The sequence below is a fragment of the Colias eurytheme genome, chromosome 18 (assembly GCF_061535395.1).
Source record: "Colias eurytheme isolate Ceu_HAF_F1 chromosome 18, ilColEury1 Martin Lab GWU primary, whole genome shotgun sequence".
Taxonomy (NCBI): Eukaryota; Metazoa; Arthropoda; class Insecta; order Lepidoptera; family Pieridae; genus Colias; species Colias eurytheme.
Genome location: NC_142997.1, coordinates 7,831,911 through 7,845,557, shown reverse-complemented (window position 1 = coordinate 7,845,557; position 13,647 = coordinate 7,831,911). Strand labels below are relative to the sequence as shown.

Below are 13,647 nucleotides of genomic sequence, written 5' to 3'. Positions count from 1 at the left end.
GTCAATGTCTACGTCGTGTGTTATCTGTCGACTGTCACATTCAGAAATGAAAATTCAAAATTATTACATTACACTTTACAGTTCTGTCAAAGGAATGTTGTAATGTAGACGTTTGTAAATTTAAAACATTCGTGCATTTTTTAAGACTAATTTTTCATAATAATTGAAAACGAAAGATTTACATTGTTGTCTTAAAATATATACTAGTTCAATGGTTATTATTCCCTTTAGTTAAGTTTGTGCTGTGAAATGGAACTATATTTCTTGATTTTGCTTTTGTGTTTTGTGACCGGCAATAATGATAAACAAAAAGAAACTGAAGACGAAATAAAGAGGAGGAGGATAATCGAGCAATTGACCAAGACGCGAACTGTGATTTTGGACGACTACCAGTTCGTTACAAGACAAATCGCTACAGATGTTTTTATGTACCGCGGTTATCGAACTGTTTCAGTGATTTTCTTTCGTATTATGAGTGATGTTTCTGTGGCGCGGTTTACGTTACAATCTGAAGAGCTTCACTTAAATAATATTGGTAAGTTTCTTTAAATTTTATATTGAAAATAATATTGAAGTAGAAATATGTATAAATGTTACAGTCACCTAGTTAAGTCAGCTGTTTAAATCTGAATCAACAAAATGTATCATTTAAGTAAAAACAATTTAAAAAGCCAAAAGAATTAAGAGGGCCCAGGCTATGAATGATAGCTCTATCAACTGATATGTAGTTATTGCATTTTCAATATTAAGGTTTAAATTGAATAATGAATCCGTTCTTTTTACAATTGTGTGACTGTGACATTAGCTTAATAGTTTATTCCATAAATCTAATTTCAATTGATACAAAGCTTATAGATTTTAATACTTAAATAGACTAACTAACAGATAAGCTTATGAGATAACTGATAGATAAGCTGCAGATTCATGAGATAACTATCTATTTTTCATGAATAAATAACTTATCTATTGGTATTATAGCTATCAAAAGATATGAGAATAAAAACTTAAATTCATAGGAAACTATAAAATAATCTCTTTGAAAAAAGGTCCCTTAGGATATGATTTATATTAATATAGATTGACCATTCAAAAAATTCATGGGTCCAGGAAGTATTCATATCTAATTGAATTATAGGGTCATGCAGTCCACAGGAAGTAGTGATCAACTTGAAGCCTGGCTCATATCCTGCTGTCAATCCAGATGGCTATGATTTTCCGAAAAACTTCATAGATCCAGATGTAAGGGAAGAAATGCATACCATAGAACTCTTGTCGGACGGCAAGAATGCAAGCTATATAATAAATAATCCAAAACCTGACATTTGGTACGCTTTAGTGTACATAAAATGGCAGGATCCGAGTACTCAGAAAGTTGAGCAGGAAGGTAAGATTTATCATCTAATTTATTATATCCAACCTTCTGTTTAATTACTTTCAAACAAAATAATGATAGCTGGAGAATAAAAGTTACTGTGTTGAGAGCCTTTTTGATGATTTAAAAAAAAAGGTACAACTAGAAAATATATAAAATAACCAGCTGTCCCGGCTAACGTTGTTCTGCCTTACTCTTATCACTTAGGGGTATGAAAAATAGATGTTGGCCGATTCTCAGATCTACCTAATAGGCACACAAAATTTCATGAGAATCGGTTCAGCCGTTTTGGAGGAGTATGGCAACTAACATTGTGACAAGACAATTTTATATATAGAGATAGTGCTAAATAATTCACAATGAACAGCAAAATAAGAGCTTTTGCATTTTTTTTCGCATTTTAAAACGTGTGTGTTTATCTTATCTTAATGTAAATTAATAGATATGGAGGATATAGTTAATTGGTAAAGATAAACAAATAATAAACAAGAAATTCATTCATATAATAGATTCCACATTCCTCCTGAAGATGGACAGTAAAATTCATTAAAATCGGTCCAGCAATTAAGAGTTAAGTGACAAACAAACACACGAAAAACATAAATAAACATGGGCAATGATTCCATACTTGTAAATAGGCCAGATACATTAAATAAAGTGATTGTGCGAGTTGCATTGGGTAATTCAGTTTTGATTGATGATAAGGACTCTGTTGTCTCCTTATCATTCAATAAAGAACATTAAATAATCCATATATTTTTATGATAAGTTTGTATCACACGGCACAGTCGTACGTTGTTATATTTAGACCCCTTTTCAATTGCATTAAACACTTAGTTTGTTTTATTTAAGTAGTCACCAAAACGACTTTTGTGTCTCTTTCAAACTGTTTATTTTGTTTAACAAATATCTTTATTATCTTACGAAATTTCTCATAAATAACTATGAAGTTGTGCATTGATAGCAATATATGTTCCGTCCAGTAGTCTGTCAGCATAGTTGGATGAATAAATGTTTGTGTTTGGGCTTGAAACCATTTCAGATCATGTACTGGTTTATTCCATTATGCATCATGCAGCTAAAATGTAACCACTAAGGCGCGGGTCAAACACAAGCGGCGCGGGCGCGGGCGTGCCATAAGCGCACCTCTTGAATCTGTTTTGCACTACGTCCTTCTTATACATTTTGTATGAAAGAATTTTGGACAGGCGTCGAGACGACACGCCACGGTTGTGCCAAGGTTGCGCCAAGGTTGCGCCTTTCCAAAATTATTTCATACAAAATGCCAATAGCGCACCCGATGCACGCCGGCAGAGCGCCCGCGGCGCGCTCCCGGCGCGCCCGCGGCGCGCCGCGCCGCTTGTATATGTCCCGCGCCTACAGAGCGAATCACGAACTTCGCTGTTGCTACGATACAATACCCTACTTAGCATATTTTGACCAAATTCCATGGCCCCTTGTATCTTTTGTTCACCCTTTTTCCTTCCACAATACCTTATTACTGACAATCACTTTAACTGTGGGAGTCAGTTCAGCACCCAATAGCTCTGTGAAGTCATCAATATCACTCTCACAGAAGATCTATATGAAATAGTTGCATGATAATGCTAGTTTCGTTCTCTTCTACTTCTTTCCCACGTCAATCCCCTTCCTGATCTATTAATGAGGGCAGGCGATATACGGTTACGCTTCTAAATTTTCATGGCCGGTGGTAGCGTTTACCATCGATGGCCATCAGGCGACAACCAGCTTGGCAATGCTTTAAAAGAAATCCTTTAACCAATATGGCCCAAAGCAACAAGTGCGCATTAAATCACTATGCACCGTGCTCTAAATTGTCCCCGTTGTGCATATTGGCTTGATTGTAATCACTTCCGTTGCACGGTTCAATTCACGTAGGTGTCCTGCCCACAGCCGCTAGGTTTCCGTTATTTGATAAAGTCAATTCAATTGAGAATCAGATGTCTGAGGTAATTCTTGATTAATTAGGTGGAGTCACTAATACGTCTTCTTGTCGCTTAGAGGATTTGTCTGCTAAAATGTGGAAGTCACGTTTTCTATTCATTGTAGTTTACTTTTGCTCTCTATAATATGATGCTTGTTAATTACTAGGCGAAGCTATTTGGTCATCATCTTCAATTTATATCGCGTGGCATCTAATCCAGTAATTATGGAGATTGACCCAAATAAGCAAGCTTGCAGACCTTGACAATTTGAATTTTTTTAATATCAATGTTATTAAGCTATTTTCGAGTTAACAGCACTTATAGACTAGGTACGTAATTAAATCAATGCAAAATTTATTAGTATGTACTAAAGGTATATTAAGAAGAGCTGGAACGTCAACACATTTACACATTGCACATGTTAGGCCGGGAGATACTGACACAAAATTTCGGGTCATTTGTAACAGGATGGCGGTCTAGAGGGGTTACTTAGTACGCAATGACAAAAAGAAAAATGATGGTCAGAACGCTGGTACCGGCGGACTAGTCGCGTGGGCGTTAGTCACACTCGTCGGATAAATAGCGAAAGTCCAACGATTTGTAACACAAAAATTTTAGAATTTACCGATAGCCCTTAAAAAAGATGTAGGCGGTAGTGTCATGCCATACTTTTACGATGTGACTTACAGTCCGCCATACCGACGTGAATGCGTTGATTAAAAAAAAACAATGCAACCATTTGTACCGGGCTCACTTTTGCACAGGTAACCATCGTCGTGCAGCCATTTACTAAAATCGCCATGCCATACTTTTCGGACGATTCCAAATGGTCGCCATACCGCGGAAAATCTGCAAATTTTTTATTTATTTTTTCTCGCCAAACGATTTGTACCACCCTACATTTTTTTTCAACAACTCCTGAATGATTATAAATAGAAGTGTGATAATGCCATACCTGTGGGAGGTGGCGAATGTGTATAAGATTTTTTTCTTATTGTAAGATTTTATTCGTAGTTTGAACGATTTGTAGCAGTATGGCACTAATTTTTCCCTCTATTAAAAGTATGGCAAATATAATAATGGTCACGTTTCATCATATACTTTCCAAAAATGCCGTACTGGTACAAATCGCCAATTCTTTTCATTTTTTTTTACGTTTTGGCTTAAGTCTTACAATCATCCGCCCCATGTTTGCAATCTGCGATATTTTTTTCTAGGTAGAATTGTATACAAACAAACAGAATATAATGATCCCATACTGTAAAAAAATATTTTACAGTCGTATTTTTGAAACGTGACGAATAAATTAATTTTCAAGTATGGCAGCATTTTTCCCCCTACTAGAAGTATGGCAAATATAATAATGGTCACATTTTATCAAATACTCTCCAAAAATCCAAATGCAATACTGGTACAAATTGTTTGGCGAAAAAAATTTTTTTTTTGCAGATTTTCGGCGGTATGGTGGCCATTTGGAATCGTCCAAAAAGTATGGCATGGCGATTTTCGTAAATGTCTGCACGATGATGATTACCTGTGCAAAAGTTAGCCTGGTACAAATGATTGAATTGTTTTTTTTTTAATCAACGCATCGCGTCGGTATGGGGGGCTGTAAGTTATACCGGAAAAGTATGGCATGACACTACCGCCTACATCTTTTTTATGGGCTATCGGTGAATTCTAAAATTTTTGTGTTACAAATCGTTGGACTTTCGCTATTTATCCGACGAGTTCGACTAACGCCCACGCGACTAGTCCACCGGTACCAGCGTTCTGAGTTCTGACCATCATTTTTCTTTTAGTCATTGCGTAATAAGACCTCTGTAGAACCGCCATTCTGTTACAAATGACCCGAAATTTTGTGTCAGTATCTCCCGGCCTATGTATGTGTCATATTTTGCAATTGTTTATAAATACAGGGTGATGTAATTGGTGTAGTACGAATATCTAAAAATCTATGAAGAATTTTGTGATACAGTAAATGGAAGAATTATAGACTATTTTACAGTATTTAATAAAATCATTTAATTTTTTGTTCATTTTCATTAGAAATGTCAATTTTTCTCACTAAGGTGGAAATTTGGATGATAAGGATCTTGTTAGAAAAATATAAATTTTGACTAAAATCGGCATTTTTTTTTTTCAAAAATTAAATTACTAATTAATAATCAGAGTTATCACATTATTAAAAAAACGCCCGTTATTTAAATCATTATCAAAACAACCATCCGTGTGTTGGACTTGGGAGTAAGCGCACGTGTTATTTGTATTGTTTTTATGACCTGAAATTTAATTATTATTTGATAATTGAATGATTATTAATACTTTTATCCAATTGATTATTATTAGAATAAATAATTAACTTCATCAATTGATTTACTTTTAAATTATAATTTTACAGGTAAATTATGAGAGCTTTCATAAGTATGTAATTATATTTGCATATATTTATCTACAACGCACCCATTTTACAATTCAAGTCTAAAATGAAACTAGAGTCGCATTTATTTTTGAACATACTGTAAGTGAAATTGCATAAGTGTGAGTACTGTGAACATGCCAGCTTTCCCTAATTGACCGATATTACAATATGTACGTACTTATGTCATCACCGATATTATATAGTTTTTTGGTAATTTTTATACGACTTCAGAAGAGTATTGAAATATTTATATACTGTACCCTACTTGATCGTTGCTAGGTGCCACTTAAAACCAGTTTATAGCAATTTAGGCTAACATACGGACTCCGTTCGTGCTGGCTCAGACCTCTTTGCTATAGTAGGAACATGGTTTAAATTTTTTCTCGAATGAAATACTATAATAATTGCTCTTTACATCGAGGAGATCTTTAAAGTACGTAATTTTTTTTTCGAGTCCACGTATGATCAGTCTACGAGTTTTTTTCTAAGCCATACACAATAATATCGTAAGATGTTGAGTTACATCAGACATCTTCATGTTGATATAATTATCGATAATAATCGATGAATATTTCATATTTGCTTCCTTACCTTTATGTTTTAACTTATAAAATTATAACTAGTCTAATTATTATTATTGGGTTTTGAAATCTCATCCTGACAATGTTATAAAATACGAACTAAATAATAATAGCATGTAGGCACTGACCACATTTTCCTCATGTCTGCAATAATTTTAAATGTCATTGTTACCCTTTCTTAACTTTGCCTCATGCAATTTATGTGCATTAATTTTATTGAAATATCGGTTATTTGAAATGTCGATCTCATGGATATCTAAATATTAGGACATCGGTCCAATTGCTGTGTTTCTAGGAAGTCCTGGTGTCTGTTCAGCTAGGTAATGTTTATCTAAACTTTCACCCCTTTATAATTATTACACATATAACAAGTCATCCTGTATATTCTTTCTGTGTTTTCATATTTGAAAATGTCAAGATTCATAATTACAGCTTCTATAATTATGTAAGTGTTACTTTTCAATATCCATAGATCATATGTTATGATTATTATATGGTTATGGACAATATTAGATAAACGAGCCAAAGGTTTGATAAGAGGCTACATTTGAGTGTATTGTGCAAAAAACTGCATTGAAATCGTGTTTGAATAACAATGGGCAATGTGCCAAGATATTCATCAAAATCAACTAGACTTCGGTTTATGTTCAACGGAGTTTGAACCCTGTTCCAGAGTGTCAAGATCACTTTTCCCTTTCTCCCCTAGAAGCGGTTATCAAAGTCTAGATTTTTAATAATACCTTGACAGTTGACAGGTAGCGCATTGCGTTGGCTATTCGAGTATACCTAGTGTATGAAAATATAATGACTAGTAAAGTGATAAAGTATTAGATGCGGTTACGGTGTTATTAAGTCAACATGTTTCTAATTAAATTATTTTCAATTTCGACGGTGTAAGAAATCTGAATTTAATCACAGATATTTTTCTATGTGTGTACTTTGACAATAATATGCTGTACCCATAAGTAGTCTTCTAGCTTTATTCTTTTCTTAAGCTTATAAGTCTTTATGGTCTGGTTAACTATGGTCTATGATGCGAAATAGTAATTACGATAATGTGTTTTTGATTGTTTTATTCTTAATCAATTCAAAAAATTATTTAAGGAACCATAATTTCGTGTATTTGTCAAGATGATATTCATGTATTATTTTTAATATTACAGGTCTCGTTGCAGATTGTCATACAATACTATACACAGATCTACAAGTCAAGAAGGAAGAGAATATCAAAATCATTAACTGTTATAATCCCTTGACCATAGACTACGATCACATACCGGCGTTATACAAGTGTATGGCCACAGACGATGCGGACCCAATAAGTTTAAATATAACGATCACAAATACTCATGTTAATAACTCCCAAATAACATTCCAAGTACAGCCATTGTCTTTACCTTCTAACGATAATTTTATTTTATACTGTGTTTTCGATCCAAGACGGAACAACACACAAACTATCACATACGATTCTTCGCCCAGCTCCTGGCATTATATTAAAGTCGATTATGCGAGCGGTAACACGTCGGACATAGCGAATTGTGAATCATATTTAAGAGATTTTGAAGAACCAGTCAATCAGACAATTGTGGACCTTATGCGGGACGACAAAGGGAGGTTTTTCACATACGACTTTGGATTGCCAACCACAGATCTCCAAGATGCAACTAGCTTAGTGAATATCACATCACAAGAAATAAAATCGTTGAGATTCAAAGTGAATGACTTCATCGATATTGGCGGTAATTTAGTAATCGAAGCTAGTCTATTGATGAGTTTAAAGTATTACGTAGGTTATAAAAGGGAACGTGTGAAGGACACTCTTCTCGCCTTTACGGAAGAGAATCAGTTTTTCAAGACAGTAATTTGTATGGATATCGGTCACCCGAGCGTGCCATTGGAGTCTGGAGAGTGCAAATTCAACGATAAAGTGAAGCCCGCGTTATTTGTGCTGAACAGTACAGACTCAGACTCGATATACGAGAAAGTTCTGATCCCATATCCGGACAGTGGGACGTGGTATTTGACGTTCCGATTGTTCTGCGACAAGGTGGTTTGTCCTTGTAGGACTTCGGATAACGGGACGAAGTATTATGTGCCTACGTCTGAGAGTGTAGAGGTGGAGTCTAGTACATTCTCGAATGTGACGAGGAAAGGGGAATCTGACTGTAACGCTACGGTGGTGCTCTCAATATCTTCGACTTCGTGTTTAAATAACCGCTGCAGTAACCATGGAACATGTGGCTTGAACACGTATGGTGGTCTCGTGATGTCCTTCTGTTCGTGCTCGGCGGGTTATGGAAGTAAGTTTTCATTTTTATATTTAGTTTATTCATTGATTAATTTATTCAGGAGGGTACCGGCACAAGCTGTGCAGGAGAATCCCTCCCACAGCGTCCGCGCTGTGGCAGCCCGTCGTACTCTGGGGCGGGCATAAATCCGCATTCTCTTACATCTAGGGGTAAAAACAATAGACGCAAAACATCTTCATGTTCTATGCTCTCCGTGGACTTTTGCAATATCCGAGGTCTCCACAGCAACTTAAATGCTGTTCATCATCACCTTGAAACAGCTAAGCCGGCATTGCTTTTTCTGACAGAAACTCAGATTTCCTCTCCTCCAGACATGGCCTATCTTACGTATCCAAGCTACAAACTTGAACATGCTTTCGTCCCGCGCGCTGGTGTCTGCGTGTATATTAGGAATGACATTTGCTGCCGACGTCTCTGCACATATGAAGCTAAGGGTCTGTCCATTATCTGGTTACATATTGAATTTAGGGATCGCTCCCGTATATATGCTTGCCTCTACAGGTCCCATAGCGGAAACACCGCCACGGAACAACTATTCGAACATGTTCAGACGACGTCCGACAGACTGATGCAGCAATTCCCATCTAGTGAGCTAATTGTGTTGGGCGATTTTAACGCTCACCACTCCGACTGGCTTGGGTCTCGGGTAACCGACCACGCAGGGAGGACAACTTATAACTTCGCATTGTCATATGGTCTCACACAACTGGTCACCGCACCTACACGTATACCTGACATTGACGAACATAGCCCCTCTTTACTGGACTTGCTCCTGACCACACACCCTGGTGACTATAAGGTATCCGTTGAGGCACCGTTGGGATCGTCAGACCATTGTCTGATCCGCAGTGTAGTCCCTGTCAGTCACGTCCAACGGCAAGCACAGGCTGCCTGCCGCCGAGTTTGGCATTATAAATCAGCCGACTGGGATGGGATGCGTACATTCTTCGCTTCTTACCCATGGGGCCGAGTTTGCTTTTCGACGGATGATCCGAACGACTGCGCCAACTCTGTTGCCGATGTGGTCCTGCAGGGTATGGAACTTTTTATTCCATCCTCTGTAGTTCCCGTCGGTGGCAAAACTAAGCCCTGGTTTAATCGCTCCTGCACCAAGGCATCTCACCGCAAACAGGAGCTATTCCAAGCTTGGGCTAATGCGCAGTCGTTATCTGATCCCAACACTAGAGCACTTAAAAAAAAGTACAACTCCGCCTCCAGGGCCTACAAAAAAGAAATTGCCATGGCGAAGGCTAGTTATATAAATAGACTTGGGCAGAAACTTGCCAAACTTCCATCGGGAACCCGGGCTTTTTGGTCGCTTGCTAAAGCTATTCAAAACAACTTTAGTCGATCCTCATATCCACCTTTGCGCAGAGAAGATGACACTTTGGCTCACTCTGCTAAAGACAAGGCTGACCTCTTGGGCTCTATCTTTGCAGCGAATTCTAACTTGGACGACAAAGACGCCTCACCGCCTTCCATCCCAAAGTGCAATTTCTCGATGCCCGAAATCCGGTTCACGCAAAGAGCTGTACGAAAAGCGCTCCTCGCTTTGGACACTTCTAAATCGAGTGGGCTTGATGGCATTTCACCATCTGTACTGAAAACGTGCGCTCCCGAACTTACACCGATTCTGACGCGCCTGTTTCGGCTCTCATACTCAACGCGTATCTTTCCGAATTCGTGGAAGACTGCCTTGGTGCACCCGATCCCAAAAAAAGGCGATAGCACTGATCCAGTAAACTATAGACCTATCGCCATAACCTCCATACTCTCCAAAATAATGGAAAGCATTATTAACTGCCAGCTCCTGGGTTACTTAGAAGAAAACCAGCTACTAAACGATCGCCAGTATGGCTTTCGACACGGTCGTTCTGCTGGAGACCTTCTCATCTATTTAACCCACAAATGGGCGGAAGCAGTTGAGAGTAAGGGGGAAGCGTTGGCTATAAGTTTGGACATCGCCAAGGCCTTCGATCGGGTTTGGCACAAGGCACTTATCTCCAAACTTCCATCTTACGGACTACCTGGGGGATTGTGCGATTGGGTCGCTAGCTTTCTCAATGGCAGGAGCATCAAGGTCGCTGTCGACGGTTCATGCTCCGCACTTCTGCCGATAAATGCTGGTGTGCCCCAAGGCTGCGTGCTATCTCCAACGCTGTTCCTCCTGCATATCAATGATATGTTGCAAACCAGCAACATACATTGCTATGCGGATGACAGCACTGGAGATGCCAGTTATTCCGGCCATGCACAATCCTCTAAGGAGACTATAGATGAGTGTCGAACGAGCCTTGTCTCTTCTATTGAGACCTCCTTGGAACAAGTCTCAGAATGGGGTAGACTAAACCTCGTGGAATTCAACCCCAAGAAGACACAGGTCTGCGTGTTCTCGGCAAAAAAGTCTTCCTTTGGCAATGCACCCCGCTTTCAGGGCACTACCCTAAGCATTTCACCCTACATCGGAATCCTTGGCGTTGATATTTCGAGAGACGTCCAATTTCGCGGTCATTTGGAAGAAAAAGCTAAACTGGCTTCTAAAAAGTTGGGTGTGCTCAATAGATCGAGGCAATACTTCGAGCCAAATCACCTTCTGCTGCTATATAAAGCACAGGTGCGACCCCACTTGGAGTATTGCTCTCATCTATGGGCTGGAGCCCCGAACTACCAACTTCTTCCACTTGACCGCATCCAACGTCGAGCGGCTCGAATCATCAACGACCACAGATTGACCGAAAAGCTTGACCCTCTATCGTTAAGAAGGGACTTAGGGTGTCTTTCCATATTTTACCGATTGTATCACGAGGAGTGTTCTGAAGAGCTGTTTGAGCTTATTCCAGCAGCTCAATTCCATCATCGCACAGCCCGCCACAAAAGCCTATACCATCCTCACCACCTGGATGGTTGGCGCAGCACAACGGTGCGTTTCAACCGTAGCTTTCTTCCACGGACATGTAAGATCTGGAATAATCTGCCATCGACTGTCTTTCCGAGGAACTACGACTTGAGTTATTTCAAGAAAAAAGCATATGTGTTTCTTAAAGGCCAAAAGCACACCGCTACCTAATTCACGGTTAGCTCCACCTTTCTCCTTAAGACCGTTTTTATCCCATCCCATTCCCCTCTATGGTAGGCAACACCCATAACGTATGTTATGGATGTCTATGGGCGACGCACTTTGCCATCAACATCGGCCATTGCGTCTGCTCGTTTGCCTTCCAATGCTATAAAAAAAAAAAAAAAAAAAAATTCATTTTTGTTGGGTGGTCCAGAAAAACTTATTTGCTCAGTGTTTCATTTGAAATATACGCATGCACCACCCTGTTTCTATTTTAGGAGTATTGATTTAAGGCTTAAGTTGAGAATGCACAACTTGATCAGGCATATTTGATTTATAACTTTAATTGCCATGCCATTCACTATTAAGTATTAATGAGCTTAAAAAATTAAACTATCAAAACGGACAAATTTCACGTGTATCCAAATTATCACACAGTAAAAAGTTCATATACAAATTTCACCAACAAAATAACCGATGTTTATAAGGAGATTTTATCTAGCAAAACAGCTTTTTTGTTAATTTACCATATTTCAATAAAAACATCGTTTATTTTGTCGGTGAAATCGTTTGTTACAGAACAAAATAATGTTTCAGGTTGGGACTGCTCAGATGCATCAAGAATGGACAGCAGGGCGTACATGCTCGTATCTGTCCTATTACTGACCCTTAGCAACTTACTCTTTCTTTTCTCTATTTACGTTGCAAGCATTCGGTATTATTACACTGAGGCAATGATGTACGCCTTTACCATGTTCTTTTCGAGTTTCTACCACGCGTGCGACGCTCCAGCCCAAGTTGCTTATTGTATTACGAGGGGTAATATTCTGCAATTTGGAGACTTCTATTGTGGTCTCATGTCCTTCTGGGTTACCCTCCTCGCAATGAGCATAATTGGAGACAAATTGAGATCGTCTTTACAATTGATAGGAGCTATCATCGTAGCTTTATTGACCACCTGGAACATGCATTCGTTTGTCTCGTTCTTACTTCCCGTTGCGGTGGGCGTGTTTGTATTGTTCCTATCGTGGTATATAGACTATAAGAAAATCAAGTGTATGAGGTATCCCAGGTCGTATTACACCAAATATCTGCCGTGTGGTGTTGTTTTAGTGACTATAGGTCTGATTTGTTACGCGTTTCTACAGACTGAACAAAATTATAAAATAGTGCATTCTCTATGGCACGCGATTATAGCTGTCAGTGTCGTATTTTTGTTGCCAGACGCGAAAAGAACTGATATCAATCCTTTTGTACCGATTCCCGGTTTTTGTTGGACGCCTTTTAATAATTTATTTAAGAGAAGGCAGGGTCAATAGCGTTTAGCGTGTAGTTTTATACATATATGACATGACATTAAGTAAAATTATTTTTAAAAATATTATGTATTGTTGTAGCGTAGCGTAAGTAGTAAGTGATTTTAAGCGTAGCTGAAAGATTTTATACATTGATAATTTAGAACAGAAACTTCATATTTTCATTTTTTTTATTGATTGCAAAAACGGTTAAATATAAATGTGAGTTAGTAGTGGTGAATGAAAAATAGAGAAAAACACGTTTTTTGTACGTTATGTGTTAGCATATTTAAAGAAGCTTTTGTTCTATTTTTGCTAAACCTAGTCAAGAAATGCATTATTTTTTTATAATGAGTAAATTCTAAATTTCACTTGCACCTTTAGTAATTCTCACATCATTAGATATATAAAGTATGTACAATTTTCTTTAAAAAGAAAACCAAACGTATATTTTAATTTATAAGTTACTATAAGTTACAGTTCAAAATAAGTACCTACATTCAGAAGGCAATATATTGCAATATTTATTTATTTAGCGCAATGGATAGAATCCTTGCTTTTACATGCATAATGGTACTAATGTTTAATTTCTTGATGCTTTATTGTACTGACAAATGTACATAGTACCTTCATATAGTACAGATCTCTTAGGACTGTTTTG

General features: G+C 37.9%; 1 protein-coding gene across 2 annotated transcripts; it reads left to right on the top strand.

Annotated features, from left to right (window-relative positions):
* Positions 1-101: 101 nt before the first annotated feature.
* Positions 102-13,040, top strand: LOC149900804 (post-GPI attachment to proteins factor 6). Of its 2 annotated transcripts, none has more exons than XM_090112390.1 (4): positions 102-535; positions 1,136-1,384; positions 7,485-8,624; positions 12,304-13,040. In XM_090112390.1, the coding sequence occupies exons 1-4, from the start codon at positions 250-252 to the stop codon at positions 13,008-13,010; spliced, it is 2,382 nt and encodes a 793-aa protein (XP_089968516.1). In that variant the 5' UTR covers positions 102-249; the 3' UTR covers positions 13,011-13,040. The 2 variants fall into 2 exon arrangements, with proteins under 2 accessions (XP_089968516.1, XP_089968515.1); XM_090112389.1 differs by having other exon boundaries at positions 12,289-13,040.
* Positions 13,041-13,647: the final 607 nt, after the last annotated feature.

What these genes read in the sequence shown, in the direction of transcription:
- LOC149900804 (XM_090112389.1), top strand. Translation starts at nt 250, where the DNA reads ATGGAACTATATTTCTTGATTTTGCTTTTGTGTTTTGTGACCGGCAAT. An exon ending in GCTTCACTTAAATAATATTG is followed by an intron (nt 536 to 1,135) that starts GTAAGTTTCTTT and finishes ATTGAATTATAG; the next exon opens with GGTCATGCAGTCCACAGGAA. An exon ending in GTGCTCGGCGGGTTATGGAA is followed by an intron (nt 8,625 to 12,288) that starts GTAAGTTTTCAT and finishes ATAATGTTTCAG; the next exon opens with GTTGGGACTGCTCAGATGCA.